General features: G+C 39.6%; 1 protein-coding gene across 5 annotated transcripts in view; it reads left to right on the top strand.

Annotated features, from left to right (window-relative positions):
* The window catches only part of DGKH (diacylglycerol kinase eta), a 169,310-nt gene that overhangs the window by 61,202 nt on the left and 82,302 nt on the right, over window positions 1-25,806 (top strand). For all 5 annotated transcript variants that reach the window (XM_081128802.1, XM_081128800.1, XM_081128803.1 and 2 more), the window contains exons 3-4: window positions 10,232-10,342; window positions 12,197-12,277. In XM_081128802.1, coding sequence (XP_080984928.1) covers window positions 10,232-10,342; window positions 12,197-12,277 — 192 coding nt within the window. The remainder of the gene's footprint in view (window positions 1-10,231; window positions 10,343-12,196; window positions 12,278-25,806) is intronic.

Consider the following 25,806-nt stretch of genomic DNA (forward strand, 5'->3'; position numbering starts at 1 on the left):
GCAGGACAGATAACCAGACTACATTTTTGTCTCAATGTGTATATCCCAGACAACCTGAGTACTTTGTGTGTGTTTGTGTTACATGTAACAGTAAACAATTTGGAAAATGTTTTAAAGACCAAAACAATAGTGGCTGTATGTGAATAAAAACAAAACTATTTCACAAACTTCTAGAATATTAAATGCCAGGATTGTTGTGTGAATATTAGATGTCATTATAGTTTTCGGACTGTCTTTCGTGGAGCTGTGGAATTCCTTAGAGGTACTCCAGAATGGGGAGGCTCAGCTGGTCAGGCCCTGGATTACCTTCTAAAAGTACCTTCTCATGTATCCTCTGATTATCCTGATGCACAAAATTTCTTCAAATGGCAGTTTATAAAAGGGGAAATGTTTTGTGATAATGTAAATGACGAAGTACCTGAATTGGTATGTTGTAGGTTCTAGAAACACCCTATCTCCATTCTTGTATAAATTGGGATAGCCCTGTTTTACTGCATTGTCTTCTGGCTCCTGTCTGAAACATCCTCTCATTGCTCTGCCAGCATTTGCTTTCTTGACCGGGGCAGGCCGGTGCCAGCTCAGTCTTTGGGTGGTGGTTCAGGCAGGAGACGTAGTAAGGAAGGGGAAGAAGCAGCAGCTAGGGCTACTGCTCTTTATCTACCCCCTCCCTGCATTTCCTGGTACATGGTAGTGTTCAGTACAAATCCCAGGTCTTCGTTCCCTCATGCAGAAGCCTGATTTTAGTCTTCTTCTGCAAATCAGATCTGTGTTTTTCTCTGAATAACAGTTGAGAACAGCCTGGTTTGTTGTGAGCACCTAGCTCTCAAGAAGAAAAAGGGAAGAGCCTGAGTGTGCATGCACAGTTATCAGACCCAAACCACTACCCCATCTCCCCTGGAGAAGAGCCACTGGGTGTGGAAAAGAGGGTGGGAGTGGCATGGTAATGGGGCTCCACATACAGGGAGAAACATTTTGAGTTTGTAGTGATACAGTACCTCCCTAAAGATGTGTTTTTGGGAAGATTCTTACAAATTTTTTAAGTGCTTAAACCCAGGTAAGAGCAAATGGTTAGACCGATTAGTACCAATTAAAGGTGAATGAAAAAAACAACCACCTCAAAGTGCTGAATTATCTTTTTAAAGGACTTACACAAATTGTTATACTTGTTCATTTTAAAAAAATTATTATACTGAATATTGTTTATGAAAGTGTTTATTATGCCTGGGTGACAATTACATGCACTGAAAGATATTTTAATATGTGTAGGTTCCTATGCCCTACACTAGATGTATTGAATCAAAACCTCCCAGGTGAACTGAGGCTGTCAATGCCTATAAAGTTTTCTACATGGTTCAGATGACTCGCCAGATTTTAGAACAACTGGTGTGTTTAATAAAGCTGAATGTAATATATGTATTCATTTCAATGGAGAGCTCAAATTTGATTTTAAGAAATTCATGGTGGGACAATATTCATAAGGGGAAAGAAGGATACAAGGCACAAAGCCAAAGGGCCTGGAATCAGGAAGAACTGATGGGAAATTTTGGAGGCTGAAAGAAAAGCCAGGTTTGAAGCAGTTTAACAGGTGGCTGATAAAAGAAATTGAGAGACTAAATCAAAATGAGATCAAATGACCTACCTTTCAGAGCCATAAGATGAGGGGCAGTAATCATTCCTATAAGTTCTGGCAAGTTTGTGAAGAGAAATAGTTTTTATTTTATAATCACATAAAAATATATAGAAAAACTGATAAAAAAGCAATGTTATAGGGAGACAGTACATTAAAGTGCAAGCTTGTGATGAAGACAGGGTCACATGCAGATCTCTGTGGTGTGTGTCTGATCACCTTTCAAGCCAAATTATGTGAGTTCAACTGTTGGATAAAATATGGAAAGATAGATAATCTGTTATATATAATAGTTGATTTACACTTCTTATAGGTATATCTGCCTTGCATACTAACCGAATACAATATTAATGCTGATGAGACAGATGGCCTCCCTTTATAACGATGAAATAAATGGTAATGGATAAAAGCAGAATGGCTTTCCATTTGGAGGGGAAAAAAGCAGAATAGTCAACAACTAAATGCTTGCATTTTCTGCAGGGACATTTGCAAATGAGAAAGAGATGGCCACAAAGTAAGCTGCTCTGACTCCAGTTCTCAGAATGCCATAGAGTTTCCAGCCCAGGCTCTTAAGATCATGTACAGTTCAAGATTCCCCAAAAGACATTTTAACTGCTTTATTTGAGTGTCAGTCTTCACTTCACTCATTCATTTGCGCAGTGAATAGTTATTAAGAGCTATTCTGTGTGCTAGGAACTATGGTAAGTGATGAAGAGGGTGGAGCTGGCCTGCTCCCATGGAGCTCTCAGTTGGGGAAACAGATCTATCAGTTTTGGGCTAATTGAATTTTGAAGCACCAGTGGCTTTCAAGTAGCATTATTATTTTTTAATTCTCACTTGTGAACAAGATGATATTCTAGAAGTAAAATAATATATAGTAATTGTAAACTCTGATCCATTATTATATTAAATACAATTTCATGGTTGAATTCTGTTCTTGTGTTTAATGTTTAGAAAACTTTACACATTTGGAGACTGTATACTTTATATGGTTATATATGGTCTTTGACAATTTCTCTAAATATAAACATTGGACCATTGTTCAGTTCAGAAATGTTCTCTTTCTCTTTTTTTTTTTTTTTTACTTGTGTCAGTCCCATGTACACCTTTTCCCAAAAGTACGACCTGCTAAAAGAGTCCCTTATTTATGGTACTTCATATTTATGTGGCATTTGGGAGTCTGTGAAAGATATTTACACATATTTTGTTTCATACTAACAACTCTGAGGAATACAAGGCTGGTGATACTTACCCTCACCTTACAGGTGGAGCAACTTAGGTTTAAGGATGTTTTTGTTTGAAGTCACAAGCTAGTAAATGGTGGAGCCAGATGTGGAACCCAGCCTGGGGCTATTTTTAGGAGTCAGGTCTAATTCTTTTATACTTCCTGCCATTATATTGACTTGCTGGAAAGAAAAATTGGAATATCTTCCTCCATTAAATTCTACAAATTCTTATCTGTCAAAGAAAAAAGTGTTTTAATCCTTTTAATTTCTTTTTGTTTTCTGATTATTCAACAAATCAATTAGCATGTATTAATTATTTCCTTAGTATCAGGTACATGGACATCTTTAGGATGAAAAAATAAAAAAAGGAGAGAGAGACACACATTTTTAAAAATTCCTGTACAACTTGATTAATGCTGTAAGTCATGTATGAGCATAGTGCTGTGCGTGCACCTAGGATGTGATGGTAGCCTGACCCTGAAAGATGTTGGGATGGGGCAAGGGAGTTACAAGAAGAACCAGAGGACAGTATTGTGAGTAGAAGGAAGAGCTCATGAAAAGCTTAAGCATAGGGAAGCCTGGAGGATTTGGGGATTAGCAACTACTTCTCTTTTACTCTACTGTTAGGTGAATTTAGGAGGACTGCTAAAGGTGAAGCGTTAAAGAAGGTGGAGGAAGGAAGAGCCTGTTCACCAGCTGACAAGTCTGGAATTACGCTGTGGGTGCAGGAAACCACTGAGCACTTTAAACCTGAATTCGGTGGGATCAAATCTGGTTTTCAGGTATAGTTTCTGTCCATAGCGGGGAGAATGGACTAGTAGTGGGAAAAATTACAGCATGGCGAACGCTCAGGAACTGTTGAGTTCAAGGGAGTTCGAGGAGTTTGAACTAAGGCAATGTCAGGAGGAATGGAAAGAGATTGGATTGAAGAGATACAACTTTTTCTATAATAAATAATGGTTATATAACGGTTATGGGGACAAATGTTGAGGATAATACCTTGTCACACCATATTTTGAAAGAATCACATATTATTTCATATCCACTGTCTCATATATCATAACACATAGTGATGTACAGGTTTCACTGTAGTCTATAAAACTAAAGAGGCTCAAAAACGTGAAATGGCCCTGCCGGGCGTGGCTCAGCGGTTGAGCGTCGACCTGGGATCTAGGTGACCGGGGTTTGATTCCTGGTCAGGGCACATGCCCGGGTTGTGGGCTCGATTAATGACTCTCTCATCATTGATGTTTCTATCTCTCTCCCTCCCTCTCCTTTCCTCTCTCTGAAATCAATAAAGATATATTTAAAAAAAGAAAAAAGAAAAAAAAACGTGAAACGAACTAATGATGTTATAGCTCTGGTACAGATACCCAGAAGGCATAGACAGCTTTACTGGAGCTTATGTGACAAAATGGATTAGGAAATGTGTATGACAAAGAAGCATTCTCTGTTTGGGGAGATGGAGTAGGTGGTAGTTAAAAGAGATAGGAAAGAAGTGATTACTGACAAAATAGAGAGTGGTAAAAGCTCCCTTGACTCATGTCTTAGTCTGTGTGGGCTGCTCTAACAAAAATACCCTAAACTGTGTGGCTTAGACAACAAATATTTATTCCTCATGGTTTGGGAGGCTGTGAAGTCCAAGATCAAGGCACCGGCAGACTTGGTGTCTGGTGAGGACTTGCCTCCTGGTTCATGGATGGCCGTCTTCCAGCTGGGTTCCCACATGAGAGAAGGGGCGGGAGAACTCTCTGCGTCTCATATGAGGGTGGTAGTTCTATCCATGAGGGCTCCCTTCATGACCAGTCACCTCCCAAAGGCCCTTCCTCCTCAAATCATCAAACTGGGCTTTAGGATTTCTTTTTTTCTTTCTTTAAAATCCTCACCTGAGGATATGTTTATTGATTTTTAAGGGGGTGGGGAGGGGAGGGAGAAACAATGATTCGAGAGAGAAACATCGATCGGTTAGTTGCCTCCCTCACGAGCCCTGACTAGGAATCGAACCCGGCCAGGGCTAAGATTTCAATTGTGGGTGAACACAAACATTCAGTCCGTAGCAGCTCACTTCTCCCATCACAACAGATTCCATTCCTGTTACCCTGGAAGAGAAGCTAAAGGGTCACGTTGGGACAATATCGGGACAAAGAGATTCTTCTGGCGTTTTTGAAGGCATCTGTAAGAGACGACATTTCCACTTCATCGTATCAAGCTTCTCACCATACCTGTTTGATGGCCCAGAATAGCCAGCATGTGAAGATGCATATTTATCAGATAAATAAGGCAGTAACTGATTTTTCAAAGATTCTTAGCTTTACAAAAAGCTTCGCTGAGTGACTGTAAAGCTGCACTCTCCACAGGATGTTAAAGTAGTATTCTACCTAAGGGACTTCAACTTGTGGCACAGAAGTGTTTCTGAAATTTTAGGTGGAATCCCAGAGCACCTGTGTGATTAATTTAGAAGAGAAATTACTTCTGTTTGTTCTAAGCAAGGGGTGTGAAATGAGCAGTTCCTTGGCTTTAAGACACTGGACTAAAAAACAGTCTCAGAAAGTCAGCTTGCATAAGTGATCTTCAACTGAAAGCTTATTTTATTGAAATAATTTTTTCAAAGAGAAGTTTATTTAATATTTGGAAACAGGGTTATTAGATTACATTGCAGTCTATATGGTTTAACTGATATTTCATAAGAGTCAGATAACCAGATTATGTGACTAAATGGCAGGTAAATGCAACTGTTTCTAAGCCCTATTTTGAGGAAGGGGCGAGAGATTGTGAACAGAATGGAATTAATAAATTTATAAATCTAACCTTTAATTTTAATAGATTTCTAATTATTACTGATGACTTTCTTATATCTGTTACTAACTTCAATTTGTTATTCTAATTGAACATTAATAGTGAATGTAATAAATGCTATGATTTTAAAGAATGATTTCTTGTTTTATCTCTTAGTATACTCATGATTTTGAGATTTTTGGAGCCACATATGTTTTTCTGTTAACCACACTTATGATTATATTTGTTAAAGCTGTTGCAAATTAATCATTTTTTGTTATGCTCCTTCTTTTATAAGAAGTGTTTGTTTAAATAGCCATATATAAACAAGTTTATTTTGAGGATTAACTTTCATGCGAATAACTGCCTCCTATTTAAATCTTTTAAATCACATCTCTTAGAGGAAAGCAAGCTAGTCTCTGAATGTTTTTTTTTTCTTTCTTCAAGAATTTAAAATAGGCTGTTTGTATATTACAACATAGAGAAATTTGTAAATTCATTGAAGATTAAGGGCTTTGTCTTACACATCTTTGTATTCTCCACAGCCTCACACATTGCAGATTAATCCATGCTTATGCAAGATTTGAAGAACATAAAGTTATATAGAAAAAAATAAATTAACTGCTTTGAAAAGGATTATGTAAGGATCATCTCTAAATTAGCAATATTCTTAAAATCAGAATAGGTATTTCCCTGTCCCTCTACCTCTCTCTTCCTACTCCCTCACCCTGGGCGTGCTCCTAGAGGCACTTACTTTTTTGTGCATTGTATCTGCTTGTTTTTAGACATGTGAAGAGAAGCAGGCTCAGACCTACTGAATGCTGGAAACCATAAAATAATTTCCAGCCACTATTTCCTGTTTTCTAATTCTTTCATTCTTTTAAAATACAAAGTTACCTTACATACCATTTCACAGTTTAACTAAACTGTTCATTTCAATATTTATGGAGGCCCTAAGGTGTCAGCTGTGTTAGATGGGTGATGCTATTAAAATACATAAGATGCAGTCTTTGCTCTTAAGAATGTCATTGCATGGTGGTACCACAGACATGTAAACTGATGCCATTCGGTGTCAGAGGTGCTGTTATAACGATAAGATGGGCACCTCAGAGAGACGAAGGTGGGAGTGGTTATTTCTTCCTAGGGTGTCAGAGAAGCCTTCACAGAGCCAGTGGCACTGGATCCAAGTTGAAATGAATTGGAGCTTTTAAGACCTGGCAGATTGAGGAGAGAACTTTTAGGGCAGAGGGAGGAGCATGGGGAGGGACCTGCGATGAGGCTGGAGAGCATTATGCAGGGGTCTTCCGTGCAACATACAGAAGTTCAGACTCTATATCTGTAAGCAGTAGGGAACTGATGAAGGGTTTTAAGCTGTGGCATAATATTAACAGGTTTTTATTTTAGAAAATTACTCTAATAACCATGTAGAGAATGAAGTAGGTTATTTACACTTTCTTAAAACAGTGTGTATGGAACACAAAGAGACAAACATTAAATTTTCTTCCTCATTGCTTTAAACACATTTTTACAAAAATAACAATATATTCGCTTCTGTTAATTTGAATCTCCAAATGATTGGTTCTTTGGGTAAGTTATATTTTTACAGCGTTTCAATACTTTGTGTTTGGATTTAAAGATTATAGACTCTCTACCCAGGGAACATTAGATGCTAGAGCAGTGCAACAGTGAAGCTCACACAGAAGTCTCCCCAATAACCTGTTCTTTCTCAGTCTTTTGCATCTTGTTGCCCAAACCAGATGCTGAGAGTGTCCTTGATTCGTTTCTCTGTCTTGTCCTTCAAGCCTGCCAGTAACGTCAGTAGATTCTGCCTGCAAGATATCTCGAATTGCTCCACTTCTGTCCATGTCTAATGCTGGAACTTAGTTTGAGCTTCTAGGATCTCTCCCTTGGACTACTGCAGCAGCCTCTTAACTGGTCCCCCACTGCGTTTCTGACCCATTTCCCCATTCTCACTCTCCTGCTGCAAACATTTCACTCGCTTTTTGCACTTAGAATGGAAAGCCAGCAGCTCCTGGCTCTTGTCCCCCTCAGCTTCATCTCCTGACACTCTCCCCCGCTCCAGCTGTTATTTGCCCTTACAGTGGCCTTCAGACACTTAGTTCCTTCTTCCAAGAAGCTCTTATTATTCGGTGCCTGGCAGATACTCTCTGAAGTTAATAGCGTAATGATATCATCATAATAACACTTTCTGCCATTTATTGAATGTTTTCTGTAACCCAGACAGTGTAAGTGCTCTCCGGGCATTATCTTGTGATTAAATTAGATGCAACAAGCTTGTGAAGCTGCTATTGTTAGTCTCATATTGTAGGAGAGGAAACTGGGGCACAGAGAGCTGGAGTAACTTGACCAGGTTTGTGTTGCTAGTGTGTGGCAGAGACTGTCGTGAAGTTTGTCTGCATCCAAATCAGGCTCTTTGGTACTAAAGTTTCAAAAGTCTTTTGTTATGATTAAATTTTAGTGATCTCTCAGCAATTCCTGAAGGACAGTCTTAGAGCAACTATAGAGAAAAATCTCTTACTGAAATCAAAAGTAAACATTAATATAACTTAAATTACCTTATTGGCGACCACAAACTTTTCTCAATATTTTATGTCTTGTTGATAATAAAAGGCAGTAGAGTGTAAAAGTTGGGACTAAACTCTGCACTGAAACAGATACGGGTTTAATCTTGGTACCTGCTATAAATTCATATAGACCTCAGTATTGTATGTGCTGGCTAATGCTCTTGACACATGCGATATGTCAGTGTGCAGTCCAGCGGGGTGGATTTAAGATTTTGGTTCTATAAGCTGTTTTTGTCTTGGAGGCTCATTAAATCCTTACTGCCTTTCTGTGAATTCAGTGTAAATGTGGTCCGTCTTGGACGCCATCTCAAGGGGATCTATTTGAGTCAGTCCTCTGACCTGTCTCCTACGAACAATCTCATAGCAAGGCTGCAAGTTTGTTTTGTTATAAGTGTAGTTTCCTTCTTTCTTCCTTCCAATTAAAATGAAACAGTAAATTTAATTTTATTATATATAATAAACTCAAGGACCTTCTATTCTAAAAGGGGTAGCATCATAAACATAATAAATATGTAAGTTGCATTATACATTTGAAGATGGAAAGTACTTCATGTGCGGGAGATACGGAGAGCATGTTGCTGTGTTAAATAGGTGGCCAGTGAGGTGGGTCTCATTGAGAAGGTCAGGGACCTGAAGGAGGTGAGGGACTTGGGCAGATGGATATCTGGGGGAAGAGCAGTCCAGGCGGAGGGACCAGGTAGTATCCAGGCCTAAGGGAGGAGAATGCATGCCCACCTAAAAGCAAAGCACCGCTGTGGACGGAGGGGACCAAGTGAGGGAGGGATACTAGGTGAGGTTGGAGGTGTTCCAAGTATTTTGTTGGTGATGATGAAATGAACTTGGATACTTAAAGCTCTTAGCACAGGGTCTGGCCCAGAGTCACAGAGCCCCTGCCTAGCTCTTCCAGCTACATTTGCTTCTTCCCCTTGTAAGCCCTATCCTGCATTTATAACAGAAAGTTTTTTGAAGATTCCCCAAATATCCATGCAGCTTTAAACCTTTCTACTTTTTGCACACACCTAAAATACCCTTCTTCATCCCACGTCATTCTGATAAACTTCAAGACCCACCTGGGCTCTTCCCTGGGAGGACTTTGAATCCCTCTGAGGCAGAGCCTATGCTTCCTTTCTGGACTGTGCTTTGAATGTGTGTTTGTTACAATAACAAGTATGACTAGCTGTATGCTATTTAGCAACAACTTACTATGTGCCGTGCAATAATTCCTTTATGTGTTTTTAATTTATTCCTCACAACAACCCTATAAGTTGTTATCCCATTTTATAGATGAATAAATAAAGGCATAAGGAGGTTTAGTAATTTAAGATTATCCAGCTACTAAGTGGTGACATCAGGAGTTGAACACAAGATTTCTGGTTCCAGAACCTATGTTTTTCTTTTTTAAAAATTTATTTTTCAATTGCAGTTGACATACAATATTGGTGTACAACATAGTGATTAGACATTTATATTCCTTATGAGATAATCACCCTGATAAGTCTAGTGTCCATCTGACACCATTCGTAGTTATTACCATGTTATCGACTATATTCATGACGACTGCCAGATGGGAGGTGTGTGTGTGGCGGGGGGTGAAAAAGGTGAAAGAAGTACAAATTGCCAGTTTTAAAAATAGTCATAAGGGTGTAAAGCCCATGCCTTTTTAAATTGCTACGTTATACTACGCCTCCACCCTTTTTGCCATTTACTAAATACTTTCTATATACAAATCATTGTATGCATCACACTGTATTGGGAGTGTTAGTTTGTGTGTTTGTGCCTTTCATAGTATTTGTGACCACTTGGAGGTCAGGGAACCATGTGTAATTTACCTTTGCTCTTTGGGACTTTGCACATGTGCTCCAGTGGCTGAACAAAAAGAAGAAAAGACTCTCTCGTGTAATTTGTTGGACATGGGAAACAATATTCAAAATGTTAATGATAGTGTGTCACTAATTCTGAATTTTATTTGGTTTTGAATTTCATTTTGATCATGTCATTGTGCTTCTCCTTCTCTCCAGACCAGTATTAAAGAGGGACAGCTGTTGAAGCAAACCAGTTCTTTCCAAAGGTGGAAAAAGCGATACTTCAAGCTTCGGGGCCGCACGCTTTATTATGCAAAGGACTCAAAGGTAATTCGAGAGAATACTAGGTACAAACGCTTGAGGCTGTGGGTGGATTTAACATTTTGGCTCCAAACTGTTTTTGACTTGGGCTTACTATAGCCTTTCTGCCCTTATAAGAATTCAATATAAATGTGACCCATCTTGGACCAAATCCCAGGGGAGCCTGTTTGAGTCAGTTTCATGGCATGCCGCCTAAGGACCGTGCAATAGGAAGTTTCTCCTGTAGTTTTCTCTCCCCCTCCTTCCCTTCCCTCTCCCTCCCCCCTCCCTCCCTGCCATTCTTCTCTCCTTCCAATTAAAACAAAATATTAAATGTAACCTTATTAGATATAATAAATTCTAAATTTTGGGTTTTCTCCCCTTTCTTGCTATTTTTTTAAAATTATAAATCTTTTCCTGACCACAAGCAAGAGAATTGCTATAGTTGTTACGAGTCAGTGCCCTGCTTTCAGACAGGAGTTCCTATCCCAGTTCCAGCGCACAGCAGTGCAGTGGCCACAGACACATGTGGCCCGGAGAGGAGCTTAAATGAGATGATAGACATGAAGTGCTTACATAGCCTGACACACAAAATAACTGCTCGTTGTACTGATAGTTAAGAATCAAAATCATCGTGAAATACAATTAAGGCTTTAAATTTTATATAACAATTGAATAAAATAAGAATGATGTAGTTTTGGAAGAAAACAATTGTAATGATTAGTTTCTATTTAAATCTAATATTTTAGGATTCTTTAAAAAATAAACATTAACATTTCTTACTACTGTGCCAATTGAGTGATCATTATAGTCTATCTTACATTAAAATTATTTGTGTCTGTTTTATTGCCTGTGATAGATTATAAATTCTTTCCAGTCAGGGGACAAGTCTTATAGTTAGATTGGTTGGAGTATACGCCCTGGAGATCTTGGGGGGGGGATTGGAAGTAACCAGAGATGGGGACCCCCTTTTCTGAACTTCTGGAGAAGCCCTGTTATACTGCCTTGCTAGGGGAACACTGAAGGAATGTGAACAGTGACCAAATGACTAAAAGTGGGAAGGGTACATTTATTTACTATTTTTTTAAACACCCTCACCTTGAAGATATGTTTTAATTGATTTTAGAGAGAGAGGAAGGTGGGGGGAGTGAGAGAGAGAGAGAACATCGGTGTGAAGGAGAAACATCGATTGGTTGCCTCTTACATGTACCCTGACTGGGTGTTGAACCCGCAACCTTTTTTGGTGTACCAGACCATGCTCCAACCAACTGAGCCACCCAGCCGGGGCTAAATTGTGCATTTTTAAAGATTTCATTTCCATGGATTTTTTACCACTGAAACTTTTTTTTATTAAAACTACTTTTAAGAGTATAAAAAAAACACATCATCTTATAATTTGCAAAGCACATTCATCTCATTTGAACACATTTATAGATGAGGAAAATAGGGTTCAGAAAGTTCAGTAACTCACCATGATCTGAGCCAGGGCTAGTTCTTTTCTTTCCTCACTTAGCAAATTTGGGAACAGTGTTGCCTCTGCCTTTCTGGCAAAGTTGTTACAGGGTTTAAAGATATTGCTCTGTGTGTGTGTGTGTTGTACTTCGTAGATTCCCCTGAATTATGCCTCCAGAGAGCACAGAGCATTTTGCGCTGAAACAGCGTCCTGGGGTTCTTTGAGGACCTTTTCAGTTTGGGATTTATGTGTTAGTTGTACTTTGTGGTTTTACTCAACAAAGTATCACTAACTTAAATTTTTCTTCATTTTCTATTCCTAATTCCTGACAGACAGCCTCATAATCATGACCTGATAGTAAAAGTAATTATCAAGGAGCGTTGAGTTAGGTTTTCATTTAATATGTTTGTGTTCTTTTTCATTAACAGTCTCTGATATTTGATGAAGTTGACCTCTCAGATGCCAGTGTAGCTGAAGCAAGCACAAAAAACGCTAACAACAGTTTCACGGTATGGCTGTATTTTGCTAACTCCCTACTCAGAAGTTGTAGAGTGGCCTTTCCTCACATACCAAGAATGCCCTTTTCAGTTACCAGCTGTGCGTCGGCCTATGCTTGTTGGAGCTCTTGGCCAACACAGTAAACGTGAGGAGTACATTGGATACCCTGGCACCCAGCACCATTCATGATTGTAATGTTAGTGGTGTAAATTTTTCATCTTTAAATGTAATACTTCAACCAATTCCATCATTCTTGAATATTCGAAAAGTTTGTTTTTTAACTTCAGTCTCAAAAATAATACATTCTCCTTCTCTTCAGCTTTTACTCTAGTTGTGTGTGGTTCACACAGTTGCTGTAGCTCAGGCCGTCTTTTCTTCTCACATAGGTAATTCATTTGGTAGCTATTTAAGAGGTGTCCTCTTGTCCGTTTAATTATTTTCCTTTCTAATCGCAAATCCCTTTGCTTAAAACACTTCACTGGCTTGTCATTGCCTGTCAAGCTTTGTCTCCAGCTGCAGCTTAAAGTCTTATCGAACAGCGCCTCAGTGTTCTCCTCTTGGCGATAATTATTTGACTCCACACACTCTACCAGTCCAGCATTTTTGTCTGTGCCTGTGCTTTTCCTATTCCCTCTGACTTACATGATTCCTCCCCCATCTGTACCTGTTGAAATTTTACCAGTTCTTCAAAGCTTACCTTGAATATTCCATTCCTCTTCTACTTCTTTGATTCAAAAATATATGAATTCACTCCCCTGGGGATTGAGTACTGTGTGCCAGGCTCTTGTGCTGAGCACAAGAGATTCAGAGATGGATGGATGGAGTAAAAAAATATCACTTCCCTTTAAGATACTTATAGTAGAGTTCAGTGAAGTTCATCTGTGGTTCTTTTTATAACTACATACTCCTTAGGTCCTCTAAGATGCATTGCTCTTGGTATGTAGTTGCCCCCAGTCCCTGCTCTAGGGAGCCACTGTTGCTGACTGCAGTGTGTTGTACCCATCCCCAAGGCATGCCAGGCAGGGAAGACAGACAGATAAACAAATACAGGGGCAGGGCCGTGATAGAGGTAAGCACTGGTAGGGCTGGGGGTTGGGGAGGAAGCAAATGAGTTCAGATTTAGTCTTATTGATTTATGGGTTTGTGGGATAACTCATGGTGAATAATATTCCTTCCCTTCCCCTGCTCCCCCCCTCCCTCCCCGGGGACAGTTTAGTTTGAGAAGAGGAAAGCCAAGAATAGAATCCTGGGAAAATGTTAAAATTTAAGGTTTGACCAGTAAAGACTGAGAGAGAGCATTATGAAGTATAGAAGGAGCGTCAGGAGGCAGTGATGTTATAAAAAGCCAGTGAAAGAGTTTTAAGACGGAAGTTGCTAAACATCAAATACTGTTGAGAGGTCAAGTCAAAGGAGAAGTGAAAATCGTTTGTTGAATTTGTTAGCTCAGAGGTCATTAAGTCACAGTGATGTGAATCGTTTCAGTGGCGGGTGGGATGCATCGGGCTGCCCTGAGAATGCAAAGTGGAGAGGCAGAGGGAGCCAGGGAGGTTGCATTTCCTAAAACCTTAGCCCTTAAAGGAGGGCCAAGTATAGCTACAGGAATGGTCAGGCCTGAAGAGAGGGTTGTGGTTTTATTGCTCTTTTGCTTTGTTTTTAAAAAGGGTTTTGAGTGTGTATGTATGAGGAGAGGAAAGAATGGTTAGAACCACAAGTCACAGCTTCGGGAGAGTGGGAATGACGGATGGAGCACGATCGCTGAGCGAGCCGAAGAGCGAGGGGCCTGAGCTCAGGCTAAGAGGTTAGCGCCCAAAAGAAGACAGAAAGTGTGTGGAAGTAGATGTTGGCAGGAGGTGCATACATTTCGAACCCAAATACTAGTATTTTCTCAGTGAAATTGAAGATGAGGTCACCTGCCTTAAGAATTTAGGAGAGTTTGGAGTAGCTTCTGCTGACCGTGAGAACTGAAACTGAATGGGGATCTGTGGAAGGTTAACTAGGTAGCAGATAGGTATCCACCAGAGATTGGAGATCAAGTTTAGTAATGTTCTTAATTCTTAGGCCTGTGGCATTTCCTTTAAGATGGGGCTAGAGAACAACTAAGTTGATCCAGGGTTTATGGTTTATAGGGAATTTGGATAGAAAGAGAAAGGGATTGTTGGATATTTGGGGGATTAATACCTCATCCATCTGCCCCCTCTGAGTTCTCAGATTTTGGGAATGAAACACAAGTGCTAAGGGACAGCTATTAATGGCTGACCAGGCTCCAATAGCCACTAGATACAGAGATTCTGATAAATTGCTGGAGACCCAAGGCCGAGATGGTGGTGGTGGTTCTTTCCTCCCAAGTCAAGGTGCGGTAGGGCGATCACCCAGTCACTTGCCTCCCCTGGGGAGTGAACAGTAGTCCTCTCCCCTCTGTGGAGACTCATGGGGTGGGAGGGGGAGGTAAGGGTTTCCTCCCAGCACAGATCTAGGGTTTAGTCTGAAAGAGGGTTCCAGCGTTTAAGCTTTGAAGGCTGGAATAATTTCAGGTGAAGACAAAGTATAGGGTATTGAAGTAGATAAAGGTGACGGGAACTGAGAAGCTTGTCTCGGGAGAGGCTATTCAGATTCTTTGTACAGCTCTTTCTTGGACCTCCAACTGCACGCAGTCTCTCCTGTTGTTCCTTTCTTATAGAATTTACTATATTGCCTTGTGTTTAGATACTTACTATGTTTATTATAACCTCCTTGAGGCCAGGGACTGTGTCATATCTTTTTACCTCATATTACCTTATCCATAAGTATTTGTTGATTTAATTCATAAGATGAAAGTTTATGTTAGACATGGGAAGACACTATGTTAAAGTGTCTTCAAGAAAGTTCTTCATTCAATCAAACTTTGTTTCTGAAGTTTGCTTGGATTAGAAATGTGGAGACTAAAATGTTAGGCAGATTGCTTAGAGTTTTACAGCAAATCAATTTCATAGAACTTTCCAAGATATAAAAAGGAACAAGAGATATGTCTTCCATCAGTAATTTACAGTCCTCCCTATCTTTAAATATTTAAATATTCCACCTTGCTGGATTACAACGACTGCTATTGAGGCTGTTATTGGCTGGCTCATGTCAGAGGTTAATGGTGTAGCTTGGTGGTGTGGTTGCTGGGGAATCTGTGAATGGCCAAATTCTGCTTCTCCACAGCCACTTCTCCTCTCCTTGAAGTCCCTAAGGATGATATACTAACACGGGACTGTAGAAATAGAAAAATCTATAATTAGTAAGTGGAAAGTGGAAAAGCTATGCTTCCCCTGAAAATCCAATGCCAAGCTCTCTAGTACAAAGGGTTCTAGAGTCAATGTTGTAGGGAGCCGGACAGAGGCTGACTTTGCCTGGGAAGTCACTCAGCATCATTTCTGCTGCATCTATAGGCTATGAGCAAGCCACCAAGGCTGGCTGAGCTCCCGGGGAGGGGACATTACATACCATGAGAGTCCTGCCAAAGGCTTTGCTGACGTGGTGAACACCCACCTACACGATGATTAGGTTTCCTTTCCTGCACAGTCCAATGCTCCCATCTCTGGAGTTAAAAACTGTCTTGTTTTTGTTTTGGTTGTCTAAATCACCTCAGATATTGTGTTAGTCTTCCGTTGCTTCATAACAAAGTACCACAAACTTCATGGTTTAAAATGCTGCCCATTTATTGTCTCATAGGTTTTTTTTAAATCCTCACTCACAGATATGTTTTTATTGATTTTTTTTTTTTTTTTTTTAAGAGAGAGGAAGGGTAGAGAGAGAAAGAGAGAAATATCTATGTGAGAGAGAAACATCAATTGGTTGCCTCCGGGACTGAGGATGGAACCCACAACCTTTAGGGGTATGGGCTGACGCTCCAACGAACTGAGCAGCCCGCCAGGGCTCTCTCACAGTTTTGATGGTCACACAGCATAACTGGGTTCCTCTGTTCCAGGTTCCACAATGTTGGAATAAATAGATATGATAAATTTTTGTATATACTTTTAAATTACATTAAATTGGGCTAATTTTGACCAAGGTTTGAGTTTATGATTTTGCAAGTGTCTTTTGCAATAGGCAACAACCATGATTGACATTGAAAACATTTTCTGTGATATTAGGAGACAGTGATGTGACGGGGAATGGAAAAAGACAATCCTGCCCAGCCTTATTGGCATTTTATAAACTTTTAGGTTAATGTTCATCATTAATTCATTTGTAATTTAATTTCTGCCATGGCATTGTCTATAATTGTGAAATATATAATACATTCTTAATTTTTTGTTCATTTTTTAATTGTTCGTTTTGTTTTATTTTATTGATACCTGCATTGTGTTTTAAATTTTATTTTCACTTAACATTTTTATCTTTAACATACTTCTGTGCTGTATGAGAATGTGTTCTTGTGTTAGACTGCAGAAAAGAACTGACTTCTCCTCGGTCACACTGGTGCCTCCTGATGTTTCACCCAGGGCTCTTCCTATCACGCAATATTCTGTTGACAGTATGTAATGAACCCCTAAAAGTTTGGGATTTCCAAGGAGAATGTGAATGAAGTTTATCTTGAGAAAATGTTTCATTCTGTTTTTCAGAGGGACAGTGAACATTTTTTTCCTTTTTAATTCACATTAATACGTGTTATTGGGAAAAGCAACCATTCTGTAATGAATGACTTAAAACCATTCCTTCTTACGTAAAAGTTATTTACTAAAGAAGACCTTTTAATGATTTGAAAGTCATCAGCATCACATGGTATACGTTAGGCTTCCAAAGCATGCTGTTCCAATGACGAGACTCTTTTTTTTTTTAAATTTTAGTGAAGGTTAGGCTGAACCTTAAACAGATCAGTCATCATCTTAAAGAAATTATTGTACTGACGTTGTTAAAACTCCTTACTGGAAGTTTGTAAAGAAAGCATTTTTTTTGAATTAGAAAGAAATACAGAGGTAATTTGTTTTTTTTATCCACCCTTAACATTTCTGGTGAATTGAACTATCTGCAACTTTGTGTGAATCTCGTAGTTACTGCACATTCACGCTAACTTGCTCAGTTGTATGAAACACAGATGCCGTGTGGCAGCACTTATTTTTAGAACCCAGTGAGCAATGGAACAAAGAGTCATTTTAGTTCACAGCAGACATGGCTGAAAGTTGACTGACATTAGATTATGGTTTTTCTGATGAGGTTTTAAAAAGTATACATAAAAACAAACCAATAAACAAAGAGAACATACTCTTACAGCACAGAAAATGCTGAAAATTATACATTGATAGTATAATTCAAATGAGCAGGCTGCATTTTAATGTTTACTTTCTGTTTTCCCCTTAGCTTCCTCTCCATTAATAGAGTTCAGTCCATTTCTCTCTTAAGAAAGATATCACATCCTTTGAACCTAAGAAAGTGTCAGGTTACTTTTATCTGTCAGTATCTCAATATTTTGGTACAAAGGAAGTAACTAGAAGTTATTCTTTTCATGTCATTTGTAAATGCACATCACACCACAGGTTATTAGATAATCACCTGCATCAGTGATCACTTAGATAAACAAATTGCCTACTTTATTTGAAAATATTTATTGTAACTACTATGTGCCTTTTCTAAATGCTTTATATCTAATAACTCATTTAATTCTTTATATCAGTCCTGTAAGCTAGGAACTGTTATGCTCCCCATTTATAGGACTCTGAAGGAGGTTAACATCTAATACATGTAAATAACTAGAATCTGAACCCATCTGAGTCATGCAGCCTCATTGGTGCTCTGTCGTCACCACTCTGCTGTCCCGTCTCTTTGTCGTGGAGTATAAATGAGTGTGGTTCAGATAGTGTTCCTCTCATTGGTTTCTACATGCTCAGTTTTCTTTTCTACTCTAAGTCAATCCTGGGGTCTCATGTTGTGTTCCCAGAGTCTTATTTTACACTGACTGGTCATACTACAAACCTAGAATGTTACATTATATTTTGGGTACTACATTTGAAATAGACATGTTGGCCAGTGAGCTCATAAAGGAAGGTCATCAGTATTATGAAAAAGTCTGGGAATCATGGGAATGACTGACAGTAAAGAGCACTTTTTATTTTAAAGATTTGGGAAAATATGACATGGCTTTTTAATATTTGAGGGATTATCACATAAAAGAGGCAGTAGACAGGTTTTTGTGTGACTGCAGTGTGTAGGACATAGACCTGTGATTGAACTTCCGGAGGGTCAATTTCAGCCCTAGGCAGAAGAGAACTCTCTGACTTGAGTCATCTGATAGAACAGGCCCCTTGTGAGGTAATAGCTCTGCCCCGCACTAGAACTCTCTACATCTCACATGCCCTGTGAACTGAAAGGGGCCTCCAGAAGAGAGTCCACGGCAGATGCAGGGTCAGAGTGCTGAAATGAGTCTCTCAAGCTTGGTTGGCTAATAGCTGTACATGGCTACTCCTGAATTTGGGGCTTTCAGCTCTTGAGGTTTGTTGGGAGTGGGCAAGGAGTGGATTTAAATATCGCTGGGCACTGTGCTGGACCTTTTAAACATTCTGTGTCAATGCAGCATACAGTGGCCCTCCTTTAGGAATGCACCTGGGGAGATCTTTGCATGGTGTGCGTGTGTGGGAGGCTGTGAGGGGACATGGTGGAGAGCGAAATTTCTTTGCAGGCACAAAAACTGTCATCTTCACCACTGAATCCCCAAGGCTGGCACAAGGCCCAGCACGGAGGGGAAAGACAAGAAATAGTTGTTGAATGAAGGAAGGAACAATTTGTTTTGTTGAATGAATGAATGAATGAATGAATGGTATCTTTAACCTCTAGTTTTTTGCGGGGGGAAATGTAATTTCAAGTGTTAGCTTAGAGAACAGTTTTCTAACCCCCCGCCAAGATGTTGGACTGTAATACAGCTACCAAAACTTGTATCATCATTGCAATCTTTATATAATAATCTTTACTTTTGTTTTTATATAAAAAGTAAGTCTCATAAACATGATTCTTGCCTATTATTAAACGTTTCAGTGCTCCACGTAGCTATTAGATGCCTGATAGTGGAAAAACTAGTATTTTTTACATCCAAGTTGGTTAAAACATTTTTTAGCACTTTAAAATGATACCACATTAATACAATTTGAGTGGCTTTTTTGCCTTTTAAAATTGACATATATAGTTTAGATGGCTTTATATTATGAAAGCTGATACTTTATGGTAAGTTTGAAATTTGTATTTCTTTTTCTATGACTTAGACATCAGTTTTAGAAATAAAATATCTGATCATTTTTTCTATGGGTGTATATATTTATCTTTACATTTAGTGATATATCATCTTTTCCAAGAGTGTAACCCAGAGAAACACCTCTTGAAGCTATTATGAAATTTCTCAGACCGAAATCCTAGTAGGCAAGAAACCATTGTTCCTTTTTTAGCTAGACTCAAATCTTGGTGTGGACGTAGGTATAGGTGGAAGAACTGTGCCTTTGTCTCTGCCTTCACCAGAGACAGAGTCTTCCATAAATCTTTCAAATGGACTTTCTAAAGTAGCCAAGAACCAGTGAGCATGTCCTTGAGTATTCTGGCCACTTTGGAGCTCTGGGAACCTGGGCTTGTTTGCATAATCAGATTTGGGAGTCCCAGCACACAGGTCAGTCATCAGAGGGTCTGCCGTGATGTGAATAGACACTATCAGTAGTTTGGGAGAGAGGATTTATCATCTAAAGCACTGTGTCCCTGGAGGCCCAGGCAGGGTACTGTGTTAGGTTGCTGCGCGTGGCATCAGTGCATTCCCCTCCCCTGTCCTGGTCTTGCCGAAGGTCTATGACTCAGGGAGACTGTGGTTCTCCTGGTCAGTAACCTGCAGCCTGCTGCTACGAGTGCTTTTAGTTTCCCACAGGCTATTGCACAGCAGCCCCCTCCCTAACCTACCCTCCCGTGGGACTGTCCTTAGATATTCATTCACTCATTCATTCATTCATTCATTCAGCAGGTATTTATTGAGAGCTTGCTATATGTATCAGTCATTGTGCTAGATTCTGGATATGCAGTGGCAAATAAAAAGAATTGGCGATTGAGTCCCAAATTTTTAAAAAGTTTAAAGCCTCTGTGGATAGGTCCCTGTCTTTGAAGTATGTGGCCCTGGAATAGGATTCTTGGGATACAGATCATAAGGAATTGCCTCCCAATGGGGATTGGAAACTGTCCCATCACAGGTTATAGGAAAGATTATATGCCCCCTTAAAGCCTGAGGCTTAAATCCCTCAGGATTCCACAGACAAAATCCTGTGGGACTGCTTCATCCAGCCTGCCCCCTATGCCAGTGTTTCTGAGGACAGAATAGGGTGACTCTAGAATTGCTTATCCCTGACTTTAGATGCCAGTGTTTTTTGAAGGACTTTAGCCTCGGGCACCTTGTGGATGGCCATCCAGATGTATAGTCTGGCCCTTCTTAACCTTGTGTCATGGGGGAGTGGCCTTCTCAGTGGCCCTTCTGTACTGTAGTGCCCAGTCACTGGCCACAAGCTGCACAGCGTCTGTTCCTGGGGCTAATTATAAATCTGAATTTCACTCATATAGTCCAGATACTACTATACTAGGCTTTTCATAGCCCCAGATAGATGGCCTTCAGCCAATGCAGTCACTGTCACCATGATCCTGGAGACAGCATTGGTCACTATGTGGGATTGAACTTCTAGATCCCATCTTCTCTCCTGAGAGGTTTTGCATAAAAACTTGCAAAGATTGCTTAAGTTTTGTATTAGCAGCTCCAGTCCCACCAATGATTCAGCTGTATACAGAGGCTTCTTAGCTGTGTAGACTGCCACAGAAAGTTTATTCCCTCTTTGCCAGCCTAACTGCTCACTGGTGCCCTTTTTGAAGAAGGGCTATGGGATTTACTTGGACTTCCTTGTGTACTTCACATGGCTAAAGTGCTTAGTTAAAGGTTCATTATTTAAATGAGCTCTGACTTCTGATACCCATTTGTGGTACAGAATGAATCCTCAAAACCTGTAAAAGATGACATTCTGTGGAATACTATGCAGTTGTAAAGAAGAAGAATCTCGTACCCTTTGGGACAGTATGGATGGACCTGGAGAATATTATGCTAAGTGAAATAAGCCAGGCAGCGAAAGACAAATATCACATGATCTCGCTTATACGTGGAATCTAAAGAACTTAATAAACTGATGAACAGAATAGATTCAATGACATGGAAGCATAGATCAGACTGACGAATGTCAGAGGGATGGAGGAGGGCGGGTGGGTGGAGGGGGAGAAAGTAACCAAAGAATTTATATGCAGATATGCACAACCCAAGGACATGGACAATGGTGGGGAGAGGGACTGGGGAGGGGGAAGGAATGGGGTGGAACGGGCCATTGGGGAGAAAAAGGGACATCTGTAATATTTTAAACAAAAATTAAATTAAATTAAAAAAAAAAATGACATTCTGTCTCATTGGAGGTACCTGGAATAGGGGCCTATATAGGAAAATAAACTACTGGCATTAAAAAAAAACCCTCCAAAAATATCTGTCTGTATACCAGCTAAAGAGGGCCTTTTAGCCCGTGGCCATCTGATTGGAGCACCAGAACCCTGAAGTGTTTTAGTGTCTTGAGAGTTCTCTACTGGTGAGCTTGGTGGAGTCTTATTTTCTAAGAAGTTTGATGTTCCAAGTCTCTCAGGAAGCTAGACTCTTTGGTGCCCAGTTAAGAATGTGGGAATAGTGGAGAGCCATGGAGCTCACAGTCTAAAAAGTCTCAGAGGCATCTGCACTCCTGTGCTTTATGAGCAACTCAAGTTTGCTGGCATCTTGAATCACCGTGACAAAGCCCAAGTGACGTGCACTCAAAAATGGGCACCTTGTCCATCACACCTGGTGCTATTGACAGTTCCAAAACCAGGCCTGCCACCCAGTATGAAAGGCTCTAAAATGAGAACATTCTTACACCTCTCAGATTTGGGCTTCATGGACAATTTAAAACATCAACCTCTTAATTAAAAAAAAAAAAATCAAATTAATTTTGTTGGTCTTGAATGTTAATAAAAATATTAAAATAGTACTAAGGAAAACCTGTTTATTCTCCAAGATTTAAAAAATTTAAGGTGTTTGTAATATAGATGAGAAAAATAAATGATTATTTATTTTTAAAACCTTTTTGGTCTATCCTTTCACCCACTAAAAGTGTATACCTCACTTCATTATCTCATTAAGCCCATGAAGTAATTATTCTTCCTTCTCTTCAGCAGATGAAGAAATAAGGCTCAGAGAACATAATTTTGTAAATGTATATAGTTAACAAGTACCGTAAGTAATATTTAAAGCCTGTGCTCTTCCCATGAGAATGCATAGCGTATTGGAATTTTCACAATTAGTACAATAACGGTAGCCACCATTTTTAATAGAATGTAGTTCAATCCCGCCATTCCTGGTGAATCCTCATTACCTTGCAAGTGAGAGGAAAGTTTATGTAGAGCAGGGTACCAGCTGGCAGTGATTAGAGCACTGGCCTGTCACACAGTGTCAGTTCCTGTGGTGGTCATGAGGCTAATTATCTCTAATGGAAGAGACAGGATACAGTGTTGATCACCTCCATTGTTACAAGTCTCAGATGAGAATTTAATTTCTGACAAGAAAGTGGTTTAAAAGGAGATTTGCAGTTCAGTAGTTTCTGCCTTAAACATTTCTGTGATCCCTGGACCTAGTTAAACTTTGCCAAGACCAAATATTAGTACGTAAAGGCAAAGGTAGGTCTGTGATTATGGGAGACCAATTGTAGTCTAGTCAGCAACAGACGGCTGACGTCAGAAGCAAGATTGTTTTATGGACAAGAGGTAGGTTGAGTGCTATCCAGTCGGAGGTTTTTTTCCTTTTTTCTTTTGTTCATTGTCACAGGACTTGCTGAGCAGATGTGAAGGTTTTGGACAGTCCTAGCACACAGGCTGTGTTAGCTGATCAGTTTAGGAAGGGTCGGATGGCTCTCTTAGGGACTTTCAGAAGCTCCTGGTAAGCTGCACCCATTGGTATGGAACTCAAGGCAGAAGATGGTCTTTAAATCTTGAAGAAATACAGATCAGTAGCAAAAAGCTGTTAAACAGAGCCGACATCTTAGAGCAGAAGGTGTGGCTACGTGGAAGGTGTGGCCCTTGCCATCAGAAGTTCATTAGGCCCCTTCCAGCGAGGTTGAGTGATGATGTCTGTCGATTTAGACACTAGGCGTGGCCTAGTGACACGGTCCATCTGGATCAGTTGGTGGGATTTCTTATCTCTGCCAATGGGTTGCTTTTACACACTTCACTGGTGCCGTGTTATAATTTAGCACAACACTGTTTAGTATGAACATCAGACAGTGGAAAGCTGCTGGGGTTATAACCAGAAGTCACATGGTCATACAGGCCTGCCACTAATCTTCGAATGGAAGAGTGACAGTATTCTATGTGTTGTATATATGTATGTTCTGTGTTATCTCATGTTTATAAGACCATTGGATTGACTGTTTGGCCTCTGTGATCTGATTTCTGCACAAACCTTGGTCATTTTCATTTTCAGAATTCCATCAATAAAGGATTCTAACAATAATTAATTTCTCATAGTTGTTCAACAATATTATTAGAGCTGCCCTAATTGTTAGGCTCATAATGTGAGAAAAGCTGTCAGGATAAAGCTGCAAAACCCTGTCCCTTTGAACACCTTTGTAAGAATTTAGAGAGGTGTGTGTGTGTGTACAGCGAAAGTGTTGTTCATGTGGATATGTTTTAGATTATATTTCTTTTCAGGGGGTGGACATATGCCCACCAGCAAAGACTCACATGACCATCCTCAAAAGGGTTGTTGAAAAGCTTCTAAAAGATTTTAACCTGAGGTTTAACACAAACAACCCAAATGTAGAAGTTAGGGACTGGTTAAAATGAATTATGAAATATGTCACACAGTGGAATGTTATGCAACCAGGAAAAAGAATGAGTCAGCTCTCTAACAACATGCAGTGAACTCAAAATTTTAATCAGTGGGAAAAGCCAGCTGCGGAACAGTGTGTATGTATAAAATGTTACTCTCTGTGTGTGTTTGTGTGTGTGTACACACATGCATGTGTTAAATCTAAAAAGACCACGTATTTGTTGTGTATGCAGAGATACATATTGATCTGGGGAGATACACAGAGGCTGACAAGTATTTATTTGCTTCAGGAAGGGAATTCAGTAGCTGGGGCCTGGCTTTGGAGAGAAACATACTTTTCATTCTAAACACATTTTGGATTTTGTATCACAAATATGTATTACCTATTCAGAAAAAAATTAATATATATATTTAAATATATCTTTATTGATTTCAGAGAGAGGAAAGGAGAGGGAGAGAGAGATAGAAACATCAATGATGAGAGAGTCATTGATTCGCTGCCTCCTGCACGCCCCCAACTGGGGATTGAGCCTGCAACTTGGGCATGTGCCCTGACCGGGAATCGAAACCCTGATCGCCTGGATCCTAGGTCAACACTCAACCGCTGAGCTATGCCTGGCTGGGCTCAGAAGATATTTGAATGCTCCATAGGAGCTCTTTCTGGCAGTTTCCTATCTGATGCATTTGACAAGAGTGGTAGATTTGCCCAACTTGGACACTGCTACAATGTCCGAGGAAACCACCGCCAGGGTACATCTGTCTGTAGGAGAGGGGAGTTAGGATGAATGAGAGATTTTGTGGGGAAGGCTGGAGAGCTGTGGCCAAAGAGAAAGGAGAAGGGAGAGGAAGAAACTAACATAGAGTTGTTGAAACTGGGAGGATTGGTATATAAATGATTCCTTTAATTGAGGGTAGAAAAATGAGAAAAAAACTAGGTTTAGGGGGAGTGAAATGAAGACATTGTGAATTGGACATTGTGAATTTGAAATGATGGTAAGATATCCTGGTGATGTCTGCATGCAATTGAGAGAGATGCTTTAAAAAGTATTAAATGGTCTAAAGTACTTTTTCATTATAATTTTCATGGATCTTTTTAAAGTTTCAGCATATTCATATATCTTCTCTATTCCCTAAGTATGATTATGGTGTAATGGAAAAATTAGGTTTTAGAAATATTTTAGTTTTGTGGTGATTGCTACAAACAAGATAATTATTTTGTTTTGAAATGTCCCATTACATACATGCCCTGTACTAAGCAATTTACTGTTATAAAACAACAGAGCTTGTGCCAGGGGAATGGGACTAATGCTTTGTTCCCATCTCTGGTACAGTCTGGAACTACTAAATGAATAGTAAAATTTTTAATGTTTCCATTAACTAATACTGCTAATTTACAGTGGAAGTGCATGTGACAGCCTACATAAATAATTCCTGAAACCACCGTGATCCTTGTTATTGCAATTAATATTAGAAAGCCACTTTCCCATGTACAATGTAATACTTAAGATACAGTGCTATATGTGACTACAATCTTGTCAATATTTTATTATCTAAAGGTGCCCGGTTTTCAGAGACTGGTCTGAATTAGTAAATTAAATCATTATTATTACTATTATTAATTTTAGCAGCACCTTCATATTCCCTTCCTCACTTATCTTTAAAGAGTGCTCAAATATGTAT

This window comes from Miniopterus schreibersii (assembly GCF_964146895.1).
Source record: "Miniopterus schreibersii genome assembly, chromosome: 2".
Taxonomy (NCBI): Eukaryota; Metazoa; Chordata; class Mammalia; order Chiroptera; family Miniopteridae; genus Miniopterus; species Miniopterus schreibersii.